At 35.7% G+C, this 22,608-nt stretch overlaps 1 protein-coding gene across 2 annotated transcripts in view; it reads left to right on the top strand.

Moving 5' to 3' along the window:
- Positions 1-22,608, top strand: part of ROCK2 (Rho associated coiled-coil containing protein kinase 2) — a 169,080-nt gene that overhangs the window by 140,374 nt on the left and 6,098 nt on the right. For both annotated transcript variants that reach the window (XR_004027072.1, XM_003272748.3), the window contains exons 21-32: positions 4,807-4,876; positions 5,511-5,614; positions 5,782-5,968; positions 8,164-8,257; positions 8,353-8,447; positions 9,234-9,413; positions 9,591-9,759; positions 11,909-11,979; positions 12,586-12,674; positions 13,072-13,150; positions 14,219-14,480; positions 14,569-14,782. Coding sequence is in view for 1 of the 2 variants with exons in the window: in XM_003272748.3 (XP_003272796.2) it covers positions 4,807-4,876; positions 5,511-5,614; positions 5,782-5,968; positions 8,164-8,257; positions 8,353-8,447; positions 9,234-9,413; positions 9,591-9,759; positions 11,909-11,979; positions 12,586-12,674; positions 13,072-13,150; positions 14,219-14,480; positions 14,569-14,782 (1,614 nt within the window). In the remaining variant the exon portion in view is untranslated. The remainder of the gene's footprint in view (positions 1-4,806; positions 4,877-5,510; positions 5,615-5,781; positions 5,969-8,163; positions 8,258-8,352; positions 8,448-9,233; positions 9,414-9,590; positions 9,760-11,908; positions 11,980-12,585; positions 12,675-13,071; positions 13,151-14,218; positions 14,481-14,568; positions 14,783-22,608) is intronic.

Genomic DNA, 22,608 nt, shown 5'->3' with positions numbered 1-22,608 from the left:
TAGAGTGGAAAGAACAAAGTCTTTGGATCCAGACAGACTGAGTTGTGAATATTGTTTCTGTTACTTACCAGCTAACCAACATCAGGCAAATGATTTAATTTCTCTAAGCCTTTTATCACACTTGTGAAAGGGAGCAGTAATAGCTTCCTTGTTAGGGATCTTGTAAAGGATAGCAATGGTTTATTTAAAGCATCCATCCTATGATAAGTGTTAGGGACTATTACTGCTAGATCTATTACTGTTACAACTACTACAGCTACTACTGATGTATCCTCATTGTAATTGTCTGCTTTATGCATACCTGTGACAGGTCAGTAAGATTGATACTATCTAAGGAAGGATGCTCAAAATATTCAAGTAGATTGTTCTTTTTGCTGAGCTGATCTATTTATTGCCAGGGTAAGCGTAGACCTTCAACTTCATGGATTTAAACTTTTAAAATTGGAACTAGAAATTGGAACAATAATCAGACGTCTTTGTCTTTGTGGGTTTTTTTTTTTCTGTATATTAGCTTTATTTTTTCTCTCTTATTTCAGGCCAGCTTTTTATTCTAACAATAGTGTTTATGCAGATGTAAGAGCTAGTTAATCATCTAGGTTGTGTTTCCTTCCCACTTCTAATAATGCTTTGTTTATACCTAGTGTATATGCCTCATTTTCTTTGTAAGTGAGTAGCATTCTGTTGTTTCTTAATCCCTCTTTTCCTTACATCTCCCCACCAAAGACACCCATATTTTCTATCTTAGCCACCTAATAGGGTTATAGAGGAAGTGTTCATTGTAGGGTTAAAATTGAAGGGCAAAAATCATTTATTTATATTTTGTTCTCCCCAATCCTTTTTTTTTTGAGGTGGAGTTTCACTCTTGTTGCACAAGTTGGAGTGCAATAGTGTGGTCTCAGCTCACTGCAACCTTCCCTTCCTAGGTTCAAGAAATTCTCCTGCCTCAGTCTCCCAAGTAGCTGGGATTACAAGTGCCCACCACTATGCCTGGCTAATTTTTGTATTTTTAGTAGAGATAGGGTTTCACCATGTTGGCCAGGGTGGTCTCGAACTCCTGACCTCAGGTGATCTGCCTGGCTCTGCCTCCCAAAGTGCTGGAATTACAGGTGTGAGCCACTGTGCCCGGCCCCCAATCCTTGATTAAGGTTTTACATATACTACATCCTCAATAAATGTTGTATGAATGATTACATCCCTCTTAGGTGTAAGGCATTGTAGTAGTTACTATGAAAGATAGAAAGATTAACAAAATACATTTCCTACCCATGAGAAGTTTACTAGCATTTTATCATTAGTTATTCAGTGGGGAAGATAAGGCAGGCACATAAGTGAATACAAGGTAAAAAAAAAAAAAAATACATGCAATGGGAATTTACATATGAAGTGCTATGTTGGCTTCTTTTTAAAATGGCCAACATATGTATCTCTTCTTTCTTGTAAGATTCCAGAAAAACTCTAGTAAAGGAGTTTAAAAAATATATAAACCACAATAAGTAAGAATGAGAATGGGTTGGAGGGCAAGAAGGTTCTCTAGTGAATGAGATGGCAGTTAGATGGAAGCCTTGTGACTGATGAAGTAGAACAAAAGAAGAAAGGAGTATATATAAGGCCAGGGGTATGTATGAAGTGGGATATAGATGGAAAAGAAGTATTCAGAGCAAATAAGGCCTGGAGTAAGTTGTGACACTAAATGAACTAATCTGCTGATCATACTCTACCATTAACCTTGCAGATATGTCTGCAGCCAGGCACCTCCCACCACTAAGGTTTTTATCAGAACATTCTCCTCTACAGAGTAATTGGGTACAACCTCTGGGGTAATTAGAACAGCTAATATGGGGTGAAAAGCCTTTCTCACTCTGGCATTTAGGGATCCCATTGCTTAATGCTGGCTTTTAAAGCCTCTCATCTTAAACTGAAGCTTGCCAGTGAGAAAACTCCTACATACATAGAAATTAAAGTTTTTCCCACCTCCTTTGCAAGTAAATAACCAAGTATCACTAAGCATTTGAGGAAAGCCTGCAATCTGAAAGAGGAAGATTATGATAATGAAAGAGGAAAAGTGCCCCTGGAAGAAACATATATCAAGGAGTAGAAGAGAACTGCTAAAAGTTCTGGAAAAACAAAAGCACTGTAAAAAGCTACTGGTAATTAGTATTGATCAAAGATTTCAGGAGATAGTGCTTCCATTAATTGAGAACCAGACACAATGTAAAAGGAACAGCCAGAATAGGAATGAGCTCTTGAAGATGAATAATTACTGCCAATATAAATGTGTTGGAAGGGTTCAAAGTCGAAGAAATTTCCTAAAATGTAGAACAAAAGAAGAAATGGCATGGAAGGTTTGAAAGACATAAGGCACAGAGGGGCTGTTCTAGGAGATCTAGCACCCAGCGAATAAGATTTCCAGCAAGAACTAAAAACCAAGAGGAGGAAATTAAAGAAATAATAGAGAAGAATTTCCCCTAGCTGAAGGAGAAATGTCTTTAGACTGAAGGGACTCAGCAAATAAATGAAAAAAGATCTACATCTAGACATATTCTCATGAAACTTCCAAAACAAAGACAGGATGGGAGTGTTAGAGTTCTCATCTAGTAAACCGGGGAGATTATAGTTTGTGGTTGCTATAAGAGGGAAATGGGGGGTTCATTATACCACTTAGATGAGTGATACAACTGTATTGGGAGGTGGGGAGAGGTTGGGGAAGGCAAGAGAGCTAAATTCAAGTCTGACAACAGGGAATGGGTAAATAATATCTAAAACTTATGAGATGTGGAGGTAACCACCAAAAGATAAAACACAAATGAAGCAGTTATTTCTTCTAGGGGAATAGGATTAGTAGGGGTGGAGAGGTGTCAAATGAGACTTTTCTACTTCTCATTGTAATTTCTTCCTGCTGTTGTGTACTCATTTGTAATCATGTAATTACATGGCTCTTTCTGAAATAATACTTTCTGAAAATTACTTTTCTTAAATACCTAATAAATATTAGGTTGTAAAAGTTACATATAAATGAAAGATATCAGCTCTTGAAGAAGATCCTGATGTTAAAATTATACTGTGGTTTGCTACAAGTGGGCTTAGCTGACAATGATCGGACAGTTTTAAAACTTGACCTTTCATATATTTGTTAAATTGCATCTCTCACATCTTTGACTCATGGAGAAATAAGAATCATGAATTCTCAACAGTATACTCATCAACAATAAAATACAGAAATGACACAGTTAAGTGACATTGAGTCATAACTTCCTTTTTTACCCACAAGTTTAAGAGCCAGTGAGTAAACAAAGTGACCAAAGTATGTTGAATGAGAATGATGATAAACCTCCTAAGCAGTATACGAACTGAAGAGACTCGGGTTAAATCACGTGCTCCCTCTGAGTCTTCCTGCACTGTAGTTTTTTAAAATACCCAAGTGGTATTCATATAGCTTCCCATTGTAAAATACTCGACTATATTTAAAAAAAAAAAAGCAGTAGGTAAGCTCTCCTTCATGAATGCAGACATTTTCCTCTCTCCAGAGGTAACATATCAACAATTTGTTATTTCTCCTTCCAGACTGTTTTCTGTGCCTTTATCTATATATCTGAACAAATATATGTGAGGTTGAGTTTTCTGTACATTTTATTTTATTTTTTGCTTGTTTTTAAATTATATCATACAAATTGTATTGTTCTCCAACTTGCTTTATTCCTCCTTAGTTTTGGTTTGGGATAACTATAATTTTTATGTTTTTAAAATAAGGCCAGAATTTAATGTACCATTTCAGTCCAGCTTCTTAAATGGGTTGTTGGGCTTGCTTTTATTTTATTATTTTATTCCTTTATTGAAGATTAACATAATACAGAAAAAGTACACAAATACTAAGTGTGGAGCTGAGTGAATTTTTAAAAAGTATACAAATCTGTGCAGCCACCATCCGTGTTTAGATCTAAAGCCAGCACTTCTCACCTCCCCAGAAGCCCCCTCCTAGGCATTCTGCACTCCCCACTAAGATCACCAGATTTGAGGTGCTCTTTGGATTCTTCTACCTGGTTGGCATAAATGGCTGATCACAGAGTCTGTATGTGAATGTGTGATTCAGTGTTGATTTAGTATAACACTGGTCTCAGAACCCCTTTATACTCTTAAAAATTACCAAGGGTTCTGCCGGGTGCAGTGGCTCACGCCTGTAATCCCAGCACTTTGGGAGGCCGAGGTGGGCAGATCACAAGGTCAGGAGATTGAGACCACCCTGGCTAACACAGTGAAACCCCATCTCTACTAAAAATACAAAAATTAGCCAGGTGTGGTGGTGGGCGCCTGTAGTCCCAGCTACTCAGGAGGCTGAGGCAGGCGAATGGCATGAACCTGGGAGGCAGAACTTTTAATGAGCCGAGATCGCGCCACTGCACTCCAGCCTGGGTGACAGATTGAGACTCTGTCTCAAAAAAAAAAAAAAATAATAATAATTATCAAGAGTTCCAAATGAGTTTTTGTTTACGTTTGTTATATCTAATGATTTGTATTGTGTTAGAAATTAAAACTGAAAAAACTTTAAAACACAGGAACACACAAACACATGTTTTTTTAGCCATCATAATGACGTAATTACAAGTCATGTGGCCTCATGAAAAGTACATAATGAGGGAATGAGAGTTTTAAAAAAAGCCATGGTGCTCAGTATTATGAAAATGATTTGACCTTATGGGTTCTGTGGAAGAACCTCAGAGACTCCTAGGGCTTCCCCCAGACCATACTTTGAGAGCTACTCGTTTAAAATGTGTGTAAGTTATTTAAACCTTTGATTCATTGTCCTCACAGAGAACGTCAGGATGCAGATGGGCAAATGAAAGAGCTCCAGGATCAGCTCGAAGCAGAACAGTATTTCTCAGTAAGTTCCAGACACATTAATTTGCAAATAGCCAACAGAGTTTTGGATGGGATGTTTTATTTATACCATACAACTCATATAAAAAGAGCAGCTGGGCAAAAGAATGTAGATAGTTTAAGAGAAATTTATTATCATTGCTAGAAAAATAATTCTAAGCACAAAACATACCTGATGAAGCTGATTAACAGCATTGTTTTCAGGAAGAAAATATTTTCATAATGCAAGAAATAAAATTATAATAAAATTATCATTTTAATAGTTGTGCTTTTTTGAGATCAGTTTTAAAAATATTAAGTAGAAACTCTTGTTTTATTGATTTAAGCCAACAACATTTTTTTGTCTAAATTCTTAATGTTTTTCCTTGCCTCTTCATTCATTTTACCTATCTATGCTATTAAATGAGAAATATCACTGTGATATCCAGTTGAAAATCATGCTTCTTAATTATTAGCTGAACTTGTATTAGTTAATTGATGACTAGAAGTAGGAAAGTTCATTAAACTATTCATTTGCTCAGGGACTTAACAGTAAGAAAATATTTGTGTGTGTTCATTCTTTTTGTCTGAATAGCTTTTGAATGTAGAAGTAGTATTTCTGATGATGATACACATTTCTGTTGTATTTTGCTATTTAGACCCTTTATAAAACACAAGTTAGGGAGCTTAAGGAAGAATGTGAAGAAAAGACCAAACTTGGTAAAGAATTGCAGCAGAAGAAACAGGAATTACAGGATGAACGGTAATTATGAGACCATTGTCTCTTTTTGTTTATAGTTGTATACTTTGCTCCTAGAACAGTGCGTGGTAATCACCAAATAAAAAATTATTGATGAAGTGAATTAGACAGAAACTTTCACTTCATAGTGAAAACTGAACCATTAAAATGATAATATTGCTAAAATGTAGGGACTCCTTGGCTGCCCAACTGGAGATCACCTTGACCAAAGCAGATTCTGAGCAACTGGCTCGTTCAATTGCTGAAGAACAATATTCTGATTTGGAAAAAGAGAAGATCATGAAAGAGCTAGAGATCAAAGAGATGATGGCTAGACACAAACAGGAACTTACTGAAAAAGATGCTACAATTGCTTCTGTAAGTCAAATTCTTGGTGCTTTTTTGGATTATAATTAAATTGCTATATCTTAAACCTTCTTTAGACATACTAAGTATCACAGAACTAAATGAAAAATTATATATGCTGACTACAAGATTTTTAATCTAGTTAACTGCCACCTTCTCAGCGTTGTCAGAGGAGCTTACTAAAAGTGACTTCACCTGTTAATGAATTCAAAGTTAAAGGTCTAAAGTGAAAGGGTCATTTTTTTTTCTTTTTAAACAGAACTTAGTTCAGAAGAATCTTGAAACTACCAGGAAAACAGTTGGCGTGCAGGTTGAAAAAATTGCAATAAAAATTTCAGAGAGAGATCAAATATCAAGTAGTTAGGTTTACCCTATCAATTAATTAGACCTATTGAAATGCTGCAGTAATTAAAAAGTGTGGTATTAGAACAGGGATATTCAATCCTGTTCAGTGGAAATGAAAAGGGAGGCCAGAAAGATTTCTGCACATACAGAAACTTGGTATATATGATGGGAGTGGCAGTACACAAATCACTGGGAAAGGACACATTTCATAAATGGTTTTGGAATAACTGTGTTTTTATATGGAAAGGAATAAAATTAAATCCCCACTACATCACACAGAAAAGTAAATTCTAGCTATCTTAAGGACTAACTATGAAAAATAAAAATTTTAAGCTATTAGAACAGAATCTAAAAGTTGCATATGACAGAAGACAGCATAAACAAATGACAGAAAGGAGATATTTGTAATATATTTATTAAACAATGGATTTGTATCTAGAGTATATGTAGACTGTCTGCAATTCAGTAAGATTAAAGAATTTGGAAGAAAACTTAGCTGAAAGAGAAAACCTAAATATATAAGCACATACTTAATCTCACTATTGTTCAAGAAAAGCCTAGGTAAAACAACTTTGAAATACCATTTCATACCCATCACATTGGCAGAAATTCAGTAGCTGACAATTTCAAGTGTCTGAAGAATGTCTAGAAAATGGCATTCTTATTCACTATGAGTAGTATAAATTTAGTATGGCATAGTACAGTAAGTAGTATGACAGTTTCCAGTAAATTTTAGGCATTCACATAATGCAGTCCGAAGAAAGTCCACATTAAGATAAATACACTATAGAAACTTAGGCACAATGCTTATAGCAGCATAAATATATTAGCAAAAACTCAAATGTCCATGAATGAATGAATGCATGCATTAAATATAATAGAAGATGGAACTGTTACATCAGTTAAAATTAATTAGGTCTTCATTTGTATCAGCAATTTAATGCTTTAATATGCTATTGAGTGAAAACGATTACAGAAAGATAAATTCAGTAAGATAGAAAATCGCAGCCTGGCATGGTGGCTCATGCCTGTAATTGCAGCACTTTGGGAGTTCAAGGTGGGAGTATTGCTTGAGCTCCAGGAGTTTGAGACCAGCCTGGGCAATATAGTGAGACCCTGTTTCTACCAAAAAAAAAAAAAAAAAAATTTTTTTTTATCCAGATGTGGTGGTTCATGCCTATAGTCCCAGCTAGCTACTCATGGGGGCTGAGGTGGGAGGATCCTTAGAGCCTTGGAGGCTCAGGCCACAGTGAGTGGTGATTGCATGCCATTGCACTCCAGCCTGGGCAACAGAGCTTGAGACCTTGTCTCCAAAAAGAGAAAAAAAAAAAAAAAAAAAAATTACATAAAGCCACGCTATGTATTGTTTCATGTGTATGTAATGAAATACAGTCATGGGTGGAAAGGCAAAACACATAACTTACAGTAAAACTTCCTTCAGGCCAGGTGTGTTGGCTCATGCCTGTAAGTAATCCCAGCACTTTGAGAGGCCTAGGCGGGCAATCACTTGAGGCCAGGAGTTTGAGACCAGCCTGATCAACATAGTGAAACCCCATCTCTACTAAAAATACAAAAATTAGCCAGGTGTGGTGGTGCATGCCTGTAATCCCAGCTACTAAGGAGGCTGAGGCAGGAGAATCACTTGAACCCAGGAGGCAGAGGTTGCAGTGAGCTGAGATTGCGCCACTGTACTCCTGGTTGACAGAGCAAGACACACCTGGGTGACAGAGCAAGACTCTGTCTCAAAAAAAAAGAAAAATAAGAGGTTTAACAATATTCTAGGATGTTTCTCATTTGAATCGTTTTATAACATTAATTGTGTAAATTGGGATGTGATTATTTTTTCCTCTTTCATTTCTTAGCTTGAAGAAACTAATAGGACACTAACTAGTGATGTTGCCAATCTTGCAAATGAGAAAGAAGAATTAAATAACAAATTGAAAGATGTTCAAGAGCGTATGTATTAACAAAAAATGTTTATTTTTAATATACCTAATGTTTATCAGCTGCTGTAATTACCAAAGTAATTTTAACTTTTTTCCATGTTTCAGAACTGTCAAGATTGAAAGATGAAGAAATAAGCGCAGCAGCTATTAAAGCACAGTTTGAGAAACAGCTATTAACAGAAAGAACACTCAAAACTCAAGTATGTATAATAGAATCTAAATATGATTTTGAATTTTGTCTCAGTTTCTCTCTTTTACATTTTACTTCTAGCATTACAAATTGGTAGCAGTAGTCATCGAATGTACCAATATTTGTGAAGTCACAATTACCTGATTTTTGCCAGGTTGGGAGAAGTTAGATTTGATTAATATTGTTAAATTCTATAGCAACTAAAATTTTTCTTAATTTTTCCTTTTGGACTCACATTCTCTTTCAATTTATTGTTGTAATTTAATATGTTTTTCTACTTTTAAGAACTGTTGGGATTGACCATTTGCTGACAACTTGAAAAGTGTCAGTTAGTTCACTCTCTGCCAACTCCTACAGTTGCATATGTACTGCATGAACAGGTGGGGTACTAGGTAGTCTTCACTGTTGTTAGACATAGAATATTTTATTAATATGATGTCACTGCAAAATGTTCTTCCTCCAGAATAAAAGAAGAAAGGTCTGCCTGTTAAAGTCTCTCTTAGAACTAAAAAGTCAAAATGGTAGAAAGCAACATCAGATCAATTCTATAAATATTTAAATTATAATTCTCAGAAAACACGAGTAAAAATCTAATGGCTCATTGGATGGAGAAGGATGATGAGTAGTAAAGGAGGTGTATTATTTAAATATTATAGAAGGTGTTTCTTTGTAGCCCTGTATGTAGGGAAGGAGGGTATTTGTGACTGTATAACTTGTTGCTCTTGATGAGATACTGCGAAACCATGAACGTAATTTATTTTATTTATGTATTATATTTATTTTTACATTTTTTAAGGCTGTGAATAAGTTGGCTGAGATCATGAATCGAAAAGAACCTGTCAAGCGTGGTAATGACACAGATGTGCGGAGAAAAGAGAAGGAGAATAGAAAGCTACATATGGAGCTTAAATCTGAACGTGAGAAATTGACCCAGCAGATGATCAAGTATCAGAAAGAACTGAATGAAATGCAGGCAGTAAGAATACTTTTTGGACTCTAGACTGAAGACTTCCTTTTAAGAAGTAGAATTATTTTCATGTCTGTGTTTTACTGATTATAGACCATTTCTATTTAATAATTATTATTGAACCAAGAAGCAAAATGTTGAGTTATGTTGCATCCAATTAACTTACTGTAATTAAATTTCTTATAGCAAATAGCTGAAGAGAGCCAGATTCGAATTGAACTGCAGATGACATTGGACAGTAAAGACAGTGACATTGAGCAGCTGCGGTCACAACTCCAAGCCTTGCATATTGGTCTGGATAGTTCCAGTATAGGCAGTGGACCAGGGGATGCTGAGGCAGATGATGGGTTTCCAGGTATGGATTTGCTTTCAGCACTAATATTTGTCTTAAATATAAATCAGTTGATTGTTTTAGTCTTGCGACTGACTGCTCTAAAGGAAAAATGTTTGTAATTTCTTTAAGGGAAAACCTACTCCTTGGAGTAAGGATTCAAGTAACATTTCAAACTTATTTTATTTATTGATTTTTTTTACAAAGTTTTTCATAAACATACAAAAGAAAAATGCCACGTCTAGTTTTTAAATTATTATATATTAGCTCTATTTTTAAGCTTTTGTTTCATTTTCTCTTCTTTCTGCATTCTTACTTCCTTTTATGTTGGGTGTTTAGTTCATATCACTCAGTCACACACTATGGAATCCATGTCATTCACCTACCAACGTTCCTCTACTTCTCTCAATATTGCCACTAAGCCTTCCAGTTCTCACATGCTCCTTGACTCTGATTCTGACTCAGAAGAAGAATCTTTGCCTTACTTACCCATTTCATCGGAACCTAATGGTACAGGTGATATCCTGAAAATCTTCTCATCTTTGGAGTTTTTCCCACTACCCTTAATTTTAGTCCTTTTGAAGATTTTTTATATAACATTAACTAATAACCACTAACTCTAATATGTTGTTGTAGACTCAGTTAAAAATAAACTGCTGCATGAATAAAGAATTTGGTTTTAAGGTATTTTCTCATGGCATTGCCATTATAATTGATAGATGCCAACTTGAGAGAAATGGAGTAATACATTATATTGCTTAAGAGCGCATGGTTTCACTGCTTGTTTTAGCCATTTTCAACCAAGAAGAAATTCTTCCTGAAGTTTCATAACAAGAGTGGTGGTACAGAAAAAGTACTTCGACTGATTCAAAGGATATGCTTAAGGTTTTTACTGAGTACTTACTGACATTATCCTAGGCATATGTCCTTCATAAGAAACATGAAAGAATTTGGCCCAATCGTTACCCTGAAAGAGATTACAGTTTACATGAAAACAGCAGAGAGTTCCGTCAGTCAGAGTCAAAGAGGCAGCCCTGTGTGATCTTTCAAGACTGCAGTTTCCTCATCTAAATTAGGGGAATAATTCCTGTTCTGTGTGGTTTTTTTAGGATTAAAGAGAATTTATGTAAAGTATCCAGCACGGTTGATACATAATAGAAGTTAAATAAGTGATAGCTACTTCTACTATTAGAATAACTTCCCCAAATGCTATTTCACGTATTTATTTCATTAAAAGACATTGATCAAATGTCATTAAAACAAATTCTGAGGATTCATACACATTCCTTAGTTGAATTACAATGTTACTGATTTTGATATTTTGGAATTTAGAAATCTTTTGGTTATTTTGCTGCTTATTAACCAAATTTTATCTAAAATGTGCATAATTGGTCAGGTGTGGTGGCTCATGCCTATAATCCTAGCACTTTGAGAGGCTGAGGCAGACAGATCACCTGAGGTCAGGAGTTCGAGACTAGCCTGGCCAACATGGTGAAACCCCATCGCTACTAAAAATACAAGAAGTAGCTGGGCGTGCTGGCGTGTGCCTGTAATCCCAGCTATCTGGGAAGCCGAGGCAGGAGAATCACTGGAACCCGGGATGCAGAGGCTGCAGTGAGCCAAGATTATGCCACTACATTCCAGCCTGGGCGACAGAGCAAGACTCCATCTCAAAAAAGAGAAATAAAATAAAACAAAATTTACATTATTTTATTTTATTATAGTTATTCTAAAAGTCCATTTTCTCTGAACACGTAATTATTTAAAATATTTACTCCTTGAAAATGTGCACAATGTGGCCCTCTTCCAAAGGAAAAATAAAGGAGTCTAAGGCAGGTGTACCAGTGAGAATAGAGAGTTGCTGCTGCTGCCTTTTTTTTTTTTTTTTGGCAACTTTTCTCCTGAATTTTACAAATGCATGAATTTAATCAATGGAACATTTGACTTTGTAAAACTATAGACTGTTTCCAATATGATATAACCTGGATTTTGTTTTGCATTGCATAACCTTTTACTACTGATCCTGTACTATTACTATATCCTAGATGATGTATAGTGATAAATTCTAAAGGATATATTTTGTTTTATAAATTTCATATTAAAATTTTATTAAGTTCTTTGTTATCTAAGGAGAATTGTTATCTTTATCCTCACATGTTGTGCTTATTTGTAGAATCAAGATTAGAAGGATGGCTTTCATTGCCTGTACGAAACAACACTAAGAAATTTGGATGGGTTAAAAAGGTAATTGATACTTTGGAATACGAGCCTTTTGTTTTTGTTTTTGTTTTAACTCTAGTCATTTGGCTTTTGTAGTTGTAGGATATACATGACTGGTACTTTTAGACACATAGAACTTGTTTATACTTCAGGATTTGAAATGATATGATTTTATTTATCTTTGTAAAAAATTTTTTGTCCTCATATCTTGTTAATAATAAGACAGATTTTATTGTTAGGAAATTGTTGATTTTGATACTTTTGCTGTTTTGGTGGGAAAAGAACTGTGAATATAGTAAAAAAAGACCCACTTATTTATTTTCCTCTGTTACTATGATTATTGATGTTATTATGTTTATTTTTAAGAAGGTTACTAATGATATTGGATCCCAAAGCTAAGTCCAAAAAATATTTGACTTTACTTCTCCCCACAATTTGCTTATTTAAAATATCTATTAATATAAACAAAATTTATTGTTATTTTAAGGAAGACTTTCCTAAAGATATATTAAGTACTTTTTAGTTACTTAGCATTTTATGATTTTTATTGCTAATATAGAATTTACAAAAAAATCAATAAATAAGGTATATAAAAACTTGACTTACTGATTTTTCTCCCTGTTTTAACAGTATGTGATTGTAAGCAGTAAGAAGATTCTTTTCTATGACAGTGAACAAGATAAAGAACAATCCAATCCTTACATGGTTTTAGATATAGAGTAAGTGTTTTTATTAGAATATTTAGAAACTATATCTTTTAAAGTATAAGAGACTAACAATGCAATGTATTAGTCATAGTATAACTCCTACTGTACTATTGTTACATTTTCCTGTGATTTGTTTCATACAGATGAAAGTCCTGGGATACAGGGTTAGCTAAAACATCTTTATTTCATGGGCCTTTGATACATTATTTTTTGAAACTAATTAGAAAATTTCTGACATAGAGGTTTCTAAAAATCTTAATTAATTATAGAATTAATAGAACAAAATATTCTGAGTTCCTAACATGGGTCAAAGTAGTCAGTGTTTAACTTCTGACATAAGTATAGAATAATTAATATATAATTTGATCCTTGGATGATATTTTATTCCTTTATTCAAAATTTTTTATAGCAAGTTATTTCATGTCCGACCAGTTACACAGACAGATGTATATAGAGCAGATGCTAAAGAAATTCCAAGGATATTCCAGGTAAACATAGTTTTGTTTATATTTGGTTGGTTGGCTTTGTTTTTTTCACATTTAGAAGTTCTCAAATGACATGACATGTTAAATCTCTTCATTCTTTGACCCTCTTCAGGTTACCTTTCTGTTTCAGTCCTATTTAAAGATGGTTTGTTGCTTTGTAACTTTTGTGCTTAATTCTGTTTGGGAACGTCTTCATTCCTTTCTCCATTTTATTTGTTAAAGCTTGCAGTGTGTTTGTATCATGTTTCTGGTCTTTGCTATATTTTTGTTTAAGGTTGGTTATGACTTTTTTTTAAGCATGAATTTTTCCACTTCTGTTTTTGTTTAATCTCAGCTCTCTAGAAAGTTAGAAAAGTCAATTATGGAGGTAAATTTTGTACCTTGTAGTCCTTTTACCTCCAATTTAAAGTGAAGCCACATTCTTCCCTTTACTACTTCCATTTTAAAATTAGTCAAACCAACAATGACTTACTGATTTCCTTCTATGTAAGAGTCATTGTACTTGGTGTACTGTGTGGAAGTTGGCTCCTTGTTTTCTGGATGCTTATCATGTTTATTTAGAGTATAATACAAATCCTTGCCTCTTTCTTTTCTCTCTCAACTCTCAAAATACAGGACTTTTAAAATGAAGCTGTGCTCATAGCTGTTACCCAGTTTTCTGTTAAGTATTACAAAACACCAATTAGTGTGATTGCCACATTTCTTCAAGTGATTGTTTTGAACAGTCTCTCCCAGAAAAACTTTCTAACACCTATGAAGTGCACATTTACATTTTGCTGACCTATTCTGATGGTGCTGCTAAAGCATGGGTGTTATAAAGAAAATAGGGAGGCAGCATTTGAACAGGATCAGTTCTTTTGAAATGCAAACCAAAGTGACTGTCTGATGACTTTTCTTATATAAGCTCTTGATTAAGTTTGCATAATCAAGAGCTTAAGTTTGTACTTCAGATACATTTTCTTCTCTTTGAATAATTTAGGCTAATTTTATTTTACTTACACTATCAGAATTGTTACTACATAAAAAAATAGCATATTTGGAAATCATTTATTGTTCTTTTGGCATTCATAGATTCTGTATGCCAATGAAGGAGAAAGTAAGAAGGAACAAGAATTTCCAGTGGAGCCAGTTGGAGAAAAATCTAATTATATTTGCCACAAGGGACATGAGTTTATTCCTACTCTTTATCATTTCCCAACCAACTGTGAGGCTTGTATGAAGCCCCTGTGGCACATGTTTAAGCCTCCTCCTGCTTTGGAGTGCCGCCGTTGCCATATTAAGTGTCATAAAGATCACATGGACAAAAAGGAGGAGATTATAGCACCTTGCAAAGGTAAATGGTCAATTACTTGCTCCATCGTTATTGGTTATGTTCAGATCATTTTAAGCACATTAATTTTTTTTCAAATTTTTCTTTATAGTATATTATGATATTTCAACGGCAAAGAATCTGTTATTACTAGCAAATTCTACAGAAGAGCAGCAGAAGTGGGTTAGTCGGTTGGTGAAAAAGATACCTAAAAAGCCCCCAGCTCCAGACCCTTTTGCACGATCATCTCCTAGAACTTCAATGAAGATACAGCAAAACCAGTCTATTAGACGGCCAAGTCGACAGCTTGCCCCAAACAAACCTAGGTAATAAACTAAAATGTGGTAAGGAAAAAAAAAAAGTCTATTAAAATATTTTGCTATTTATATTCAAACTACAAATTTTCCTAATTAGTTTTCCTTTGCTTTGTATTTTAGTTAACTATGGAATACCAAATGTTTGGAACTGTCTTAATGTGCATGTCATATTCATTGCTTCAGATGAAAGTAATATAAATTTACTTACTAAATCACACACATACAGTAAATTCAACCAAAAATCTTTAAAGATTTTTGTTATGTTTATTTGTACAGTAAATCCTCACTTAACATTGTCCATAGGTTCTTAGAACTTACAACTTTAAGCAAAACAATGGCAGGTCCTGGAATTAAGTTGTTTCCTTCAAAATTGTTCCGTTATAATCTTGATGAGAAGAAAATGGTTTTGTTATACTTTATTTAGCTTAAAGTCGTACTTTCCAAGAACCTATTGATGATGTCAAGTGAGGACTTACTGTATAATGATGTAATTTTCAGCTTTTATAAGCACTTGAGCAATTTAATAACTTAAAAGATAGAATTAACATTGTACACAGACTTCACATTGTCAAGTGCACACACTGTTTCATATTATAAGCTTTTATTATGTTGGGTGACTTGGGAGGCAGGTTTAAAATCAGCTTAAGTTTTAAATCAAATCTGTAAATTTAAAACATTAACTTGAGTGTGATTTTAACAGCAACATAGACCAGCTTTAAAAATGCAAATATTAGCTAATGGGTAAAGTGGTTATTCCTTGGAGTTGAGGTAGAGTTTAGGAAAATGGAGTAAGATCAGGGATGATCATTATGCACAAAACATTTTGATGGAGCCGTTTTCGGATAGCTATGTGAAAGTCCTTTAGTTAAATATCTTGATTCACAATAGCCATTTCTTGGCTTACTAACTACTTCAGCATTTATAAACATTGCTATCCATTGAACATGAAATGAACACAAGAATTTGGTTAGCTAAAGGAAAAAGCATATACTTTGATCAGGTATCTAATTTCAGGTATCCTTTTGGTTCCCTAACACAGGACCTTCAGTATATGAATATTGATGTGCATTGGCTGTATTGTCAGAAATTCTAATCACAAACATCTTAGATGAAACTTTCTGAAACTAATCTCTCAAGGAAATAATTTAGAATGACAAGGGCAGAATTGGTGTTTCAGCGTGAAAATGTTGAATATTTTGTGTGAGGTATGATAAAACTAAAAATTAGTGATTATTGACTAAAGCTGAAGAAACTCAGAATTCAGAGACACTGAAGGCCATTTCAAGTGCCTTCTCTAAAACATCTGAAAATTAAATTTCTATTATTAATATTGTAGAAGTATTAATGCTTAAATGGTATTTTAATACCTTATAGTGTATAGTGATTTCAGTTTCCAAAGTACTTTTCTGTGTATTCTTTTCTCTCATTCTTATATATTATCTCATTTGCTCTTTAAAATAGTCCTGTGGAATAGAATAGGTATTGTTATATTTGTTTTTGATTAAGACTCCAGAAGGGGTTTGTGTAGATCTAGAACTATAATAACTCCAAATATCCTTTTGATACATTTTTTCCTTTTGTGCTATTTGACACATTAATGATTTCACTACATATGATAACATATGTGGAATTAGTTTATGAGGCACGCTCCCAGTTATGTAACAGGCTGTTTTTATGTACGCTGACTTACAAATACCTTCCTTTCCCAGTCCAAATCAGCATTATGGTCTATTTGAGAGTACATTTACTTTTGATTTTTGTTACTTTTTTTTTTTTTTATACTTCTGGCCTTGCCCTGTGAATCATTCTTCATTGATTTTTTAAAAAAAATACATTTTGTCATAGCAACAGTAAGTAGTTGGGATTTCTTTCTCTCACATCTGCATGTAAATAAAACTAATACCAAAATTGACTGTAAAATGTGTAGTGTATATTTTGTGAAAAAATTCATTTAGTACATTCTTTGAAATTCTAAACATAAATGTGGTCACATTTATAATATAATTTGGATTTTGTTGTGTATCTGCAACATTATTTCCATTGTTTTTGGCATTTGAGTCTCCATTGTTTCATGTACTCCTAGCATTGTGTCTGTATCTCTTACATGAATCAATCAACCTACATTTTTATTATTATTATTATTATTATTATTTTTGAGACAGGGTCTCACTCTATTGCCCAGGCTGTAGTGCAGTGGCATGATCATGACTCACTGCAGCCTTGACCTCCCGGGCCCAACTGATTATTCTCCCACCTCAGCCTCCCAGAGTAGCTGGGACCACATACATGCACCATGACATCTGGCTAATTTTTTTTTATTTTTATTTTTTGTAGAGATGGGGGTCTCCCTATGTTGCCCAGGCTGGTCTCAAATGCCTGGCCTTAAGCAATCCTCCCATCTCGGCCTCCCAGAGTGCTAGGATTACAGGCATGAGCCACCACGCCTGGCCAGTATTCCATTTTGAATGTCACATTTTAAGAATCACTTACACAAATTGAATGGTATATAGATGAGAATAACAGAGGTTGCAGGATGTCATTTGAAAGTATTATGTAGCAAGCGAAGGAACTGAGGATATTTTGTTTTCTAAAGATATTGTTTGAAAGTGTGAGAGATCATAAATAGCACTAAACAGTTAAAGACCTTTTCCTTGGAAGATGTATTAGAAGAACCAATCAGAGAGGCAAATTGTAAATCTTATTGAGTAGCATGGTTCCAGGGAGGAATCAAGCCTCAGGCTGGATGGCTTTTAACATTCTACTGGACTAAAGCCCATTCAATATACAAATAGGTGGAACTGGTAAAGGGTCATCCAAGAAAACAGAGGCACAGAATTGCTGGTGTGTCTCAGCAGTGATCTAGTATCTAGCTGTTCATTTGAGTTTGTTTAATATTAGTCTTAGCATTAGTCAATCTAGCTTTAGTTGAACTAATTTGACATGGTATCCTTCTTAAAACAAAGTTTGGCTTTGTTAGATACATCAAATATAAAGTGAACCCATAAATGTTCACTTAACCATTTTTGGTAACTTTTTCTCTGTGTCTTTCTTTGTGGTCATTTGCCATTACATCATTACATCTTTTCTTCTTCTTTTTTCTTTTTTTTGTGAGATGACGTCTAACTCTGTCACCCAGGCTGGAGTGTAGTGGCGTGATCTCGGTTCACCACAACCCTCCACCTTCCAGTTTCAAGCAATTCTTCTGCCTCAGCCTTCTGAGTAGTTGGGATTACAGACATGCGCCATCACGCCTGGTTAATTTTTGTAATTTTAGTAGAGACGGGGTTTCACCATGTTGGCCAGGATGATCTCAATCTCCAGACCTCGTGACCTGCCTGCCTCGGCCTCCAAAAGTGCTGGGATTGTAGATGTGAGCCATCGCGCCCAGCCTCTCCTCTTAACTCTGTTTTGAGCACTTCACTTTTTTCTATAGTGGTGAAGTTTATTAAAGTAATAGATAAATGTTAGCTATTATTATACTAGTTTATCCGCAGAACCACTCTGTGAGGTAGCTATTAATATATCTCCATTTAACAGATGAAGAAACTAAGACACAGAAAGATTGTGTACTGAAGGTCACACAGCTAATAACTGGCAGAGCCATGACTTTAGATCCAGATAATCTAGTTCTGGAGCCTGGACTTGGAAGTGAAGTAGTCACTGCCTCATTGTGATAAAAGTAGAACTTAATTAGCACTTTGGAAGGCCGAGCCAGGCGGATCACGTGGTCAGGAGATCGCGACCATCCTGGCTAACACGGTGAAACCCCATCTCTACTAAAAAATACAAAAAATTAGCCAGGCGTGGTGGCAGGCCACCTGTAGTCCCAGCTACTCGGGAGGCTGAGGCGGGAGAATGGCGTGAACCCAGGAGGCAGAGCTTGCAGTGAGCTGAGGATCGCACCACTGCACTCCAGCCTGGGTGACAGAGTGAGATTCTGTCTCAAAAAATATATATAAAAATAAAAATAAAATAAGACGAACTTAATTGACAGTTCATAAAAATAATGTATAGAAATGCTATTCTACAGGAATGTTTTCTTGGTACTTTTGAATTAAAATTAAAATGCCATACTGGAAAAGTAGGAAATTTGTGAATAAAATGCTAATTTTTGATGAAGACAATTTGGGGAGTCCTAATTTGTTTCAATGCAAGATAAAAATATACTAGTCTGGGCCAGGCGCGGTGGCTCACGCCTGTAATCCCAGCACTTTGGGAGGCCAAGGCAGGTGAATCACCTGAGGTCAGGAGTTCAAGACAAGCCTGACCAAGATGGTGAAACCCCGTGTCTACTAAAAATACAAAAATTAGCTGGACGTGGTGTTAGGCGCCTGTAATCCCAGCTACTCGGGAGGCTGAGGCAGAGAATTGCTTGAACCCAGGAGGTGGAGGTTGCAGTAAGCCGAGATTGCGCCACTGCACTCCAACCTAGGCAACAGAGTGAGACTCCATCTCAAAAAAAAAAAAATTATATACCAGTCTGGCTAGAGGGCATTTCTCTTTAATTATTTTTCTTTTAAAGATTTTTTTTAACTCAGTATTTAATGCATGCAGAAAAGTATAAAGCAAAAATGCAACAAATACTCATCGAGTTTTAAGAAGTAAAACATGGCAACACAGTTAAAACTGAAGGGAAGAAGTAGCTATTGTGTCATTATTATCTTTGTTCTTCCCCATTTCTAAATGTTAGAGAGTTAACAGTCTACTTGGGAAAATAATGAAGTTATATACAATTTGAAGTGTCAAAAATAAATCCGTAGATGAATATATACCTGATCTTGAATTGGGGAAGAACTTCCAAATAATAAAAGCAAAGAAAACAAAGCCAAAAATCAACTACCCCAAAAGTAAAGCCTTGTAAATTTAAAAAACACCATGTAGGCCGGGCATGGTGGCTCACGCTTGTAATCCCAGCACTTTGGGAGGCCAAGGCGGGCTGATCACGAGGTCAGGAGATCGAGACCACGATGAAACCCCGTCTCTACTAAAAAAATACAAAAAATTAGCCATGTGTGGTGGCGGGCACCTGTAGTCCCAGCTACTCGGAGAGGCTGAGGCAGGAGAATGGCGTGAACCCGGGAGGCGGAGCTTGCAGTGAGCCGAGATTGCTCCACTGCACTCCAGCCTGGGCGACAGAGTGAGACTCTGTCTCAAAACAAAACAAAACAAAAAAACACCATGTATTTCCAAAATAAATGAGAAAGATGAGTTAGTATCTTCACATATGGAAAGTTCTTATAAATCATTGAGAAAAAAGATTGCCTCATCCCCATACAAAATTAGTGAGGTACATGCAGGCATTATTATGGAAATAGCTGTTAAATGTAAAAAAAAGTGATCAACCTGATTACAGTAGTCCCCCTTTATCTCAAGGGATATGTATTCCAAGACCCCCAGTGGATGCCTGGAATCACGAATAGTACTGGACCGTACACATACGATTTCTTAAAATCTGATAATGAAGACCATTAGTAAGTGACTAACAGGCATAGATATGCTGGACAAAGGGATGACTCACATCCCAGGCAGGACAGAGTGGGATGCCACAAGATTTCGTCATGCTGTTTACAATGTTGGGCAGTTTAAAACTTCTAAGTTGTTTTGAACTTTTCCATTTAATATTTTCAGACTGTGGTTCACCACTGGTAACTTGAAACCATGGAAAGTGAAAACAAGGATATGGGTGGACTACTGTATTAAGAAATCAACATTAAATTAAAACTATAACATAAAACCATTTTTCACCTGCCAAACTGGCAAGGGTTAAGAAACGAAATGGGTACTTTTGTGGACTGCTGGTAGAACTCCAAATTAAATGTACTCTTTCCAAAGCATCTTTGACAATAATTTCACAGGCCTGAGCTGTATCCCTGTTGATCAGTTAATGGTGGAGACAGTCAAGCAACAGGCAATTACAGTACTATGTAAAATGCTGTTTATAATATAGGGATGAACAGAGTGCTGGGGGAAACGAGGGAAGCGTGGAGAATTCTGCCTGAGGACATTAAGAAAGATCTCAAACAATGGAGGATGGATAATTTTACAAGCAAACAAATAAGGGAAAATGAGTTCCAGGCAAAATGCATGTGCAGAGGTACAAAGTCATCAGAATTACTTATGTATTTGTAATTTTGTGTTGGGTTGGCGTTGGGAGAAGGCAAGGGCAGGGAGTGGTAAAAGATGATGTGACACTGGAGAGAAAGTCTGAACCCAACTGAAAAGCTCCATGTACACTGCGCTCAGGAGTTTTGATTTATAAGTAGAAGTCTTTCAATAAGGGATTGGTATTCAGGCTTAATGAGATCCTGAACTGAGTACTTGACAATGAAAACAAAGAAAATAAACCTAGATTCGGAAAGATTTCTTCAGTTGAAATAACTAGCATTAGATGACTTATTCAAAGGGATGAGGGAGAGGGTTGTAAGGGAAGTCTTGTCATACACTGCAGTCGTATCTAGCGATTAGACTTTTAAATTTGAGATTGCGACACTGGCACACACTTCAAAGGTTTTGAAAGGATATGCAATGCAGCTTTCTCCTAACCTATGCTAAAGCTGAGGCTTGGATGCCCTGGAAGGCCTGCTGATCACAATCTCCCAAGCAGTAGAGCTGAAACTATGGCTATAAGTTACGTTACATGTAAGTCTAGAGAAGTGATTGTGTGCCAGGTTGCGACATGTGTTAAGTGAGTAATTATATCTGTTTGTGTGTTTTCTCAAATGTTGTCTTGTGTTTAGCACATTTTAAAAGAGTAATTTGAGTCGCCGTGTTTATTTTAAATTAGAGTAGTCATCCATTAACCTATTCTGTCAGTGTTTCTTAAAGTTAACCAGCTGTATCAGAAATCCCCTCAGGTTTTTTATTTGAAAATGCAAATATTTGGGCCCTTTTCAGTCATATCTAAATCTCTTGGAATGAGGCCTTATAAAGAGCAGTAGGTAAATCATATACACTAAAGTTTCTTACTTTAGAAGTGTGTAAATAAGAACCACTGACAATAGTGATTACAGGTGAGACTTTGGGGACCAGATGAGTTCCTTGGCACAAATTGATTCATGAACACCACAGTTTTAAAAATGAAAAAGTTACTCCTTTTTTATTATTTATTTATTTTTATTTATTTATTAATTTTTTGAGACGAAGTCTCACTCTTGTCCCCCAGGCTGGAGTGCAATGGTACGATCTCGGCTCAGCACAACTTCCTCCTCCTGGATTCAAGTGACTCTCCTGCCTCAGCCTCCCGAGTAGCTGGGATTACAGCCACCTGCCACCATGCCCAGCTAATTTTTGTATTTTTAGTAGAGACAGGGTTTCACCATGTTGGCCAGGCTGGTCTTGAACTCCTCACCTCAGGTGATCCGCCCGCCTTGGCCTCCCAAAGTGCTGGGATTACAGGCATGAGCTACTGCATCTGGCCAGGTTACTCCTATTTTTAAAAACAAAGATGATAGCAATATTACAGTTTAGGTTATTGAATTAGAAAGAAAAGACCACATATATCCCAACTCTAAGTCTGATTTAGCCAAGATGAGTTGCTAATGCTACTTAGATACCTGTGGCTTTTCCCTTGTCCCTAGTTTTTCATATGCAGGACAAAGCTCTTGGTGACACATTAAGCAGGCAGGGTCCTACTGGAATTCAGAAAGGTGCTTTCTTAATCTATTACTCCCTTTTTACCCCATGGTTTTTGGTGCTGTGATGGAAAAACTGAGCTGACAATCTAACCACTTTTGGTGAAGGGAACACTGACAAATGTGCTTTCATAATTCTCAAACTGGGCATCTGGATGGTTACGTGTTTATCTGGGGTACGGGAGTGAGGAGGGAGAAGCAGAT

The sequence above is a fragment of the Nomascus leucogenys genome, chromosome 19 (assembly GCF_006542625.1).
Source record: "Nomascus leucogenys isolate Asia chromosome 19, Asia_NLE_v1, whole genome shotgun sequence".
NCBI lineage: Eukaryota > Metazoa > Chordata > Mammalia > Primates > Hylobatidae > Nomascus > Nomascus leucogenys.
This window is presented reverse-complemented; position numbering and strand designations above follow the sequence as displayed.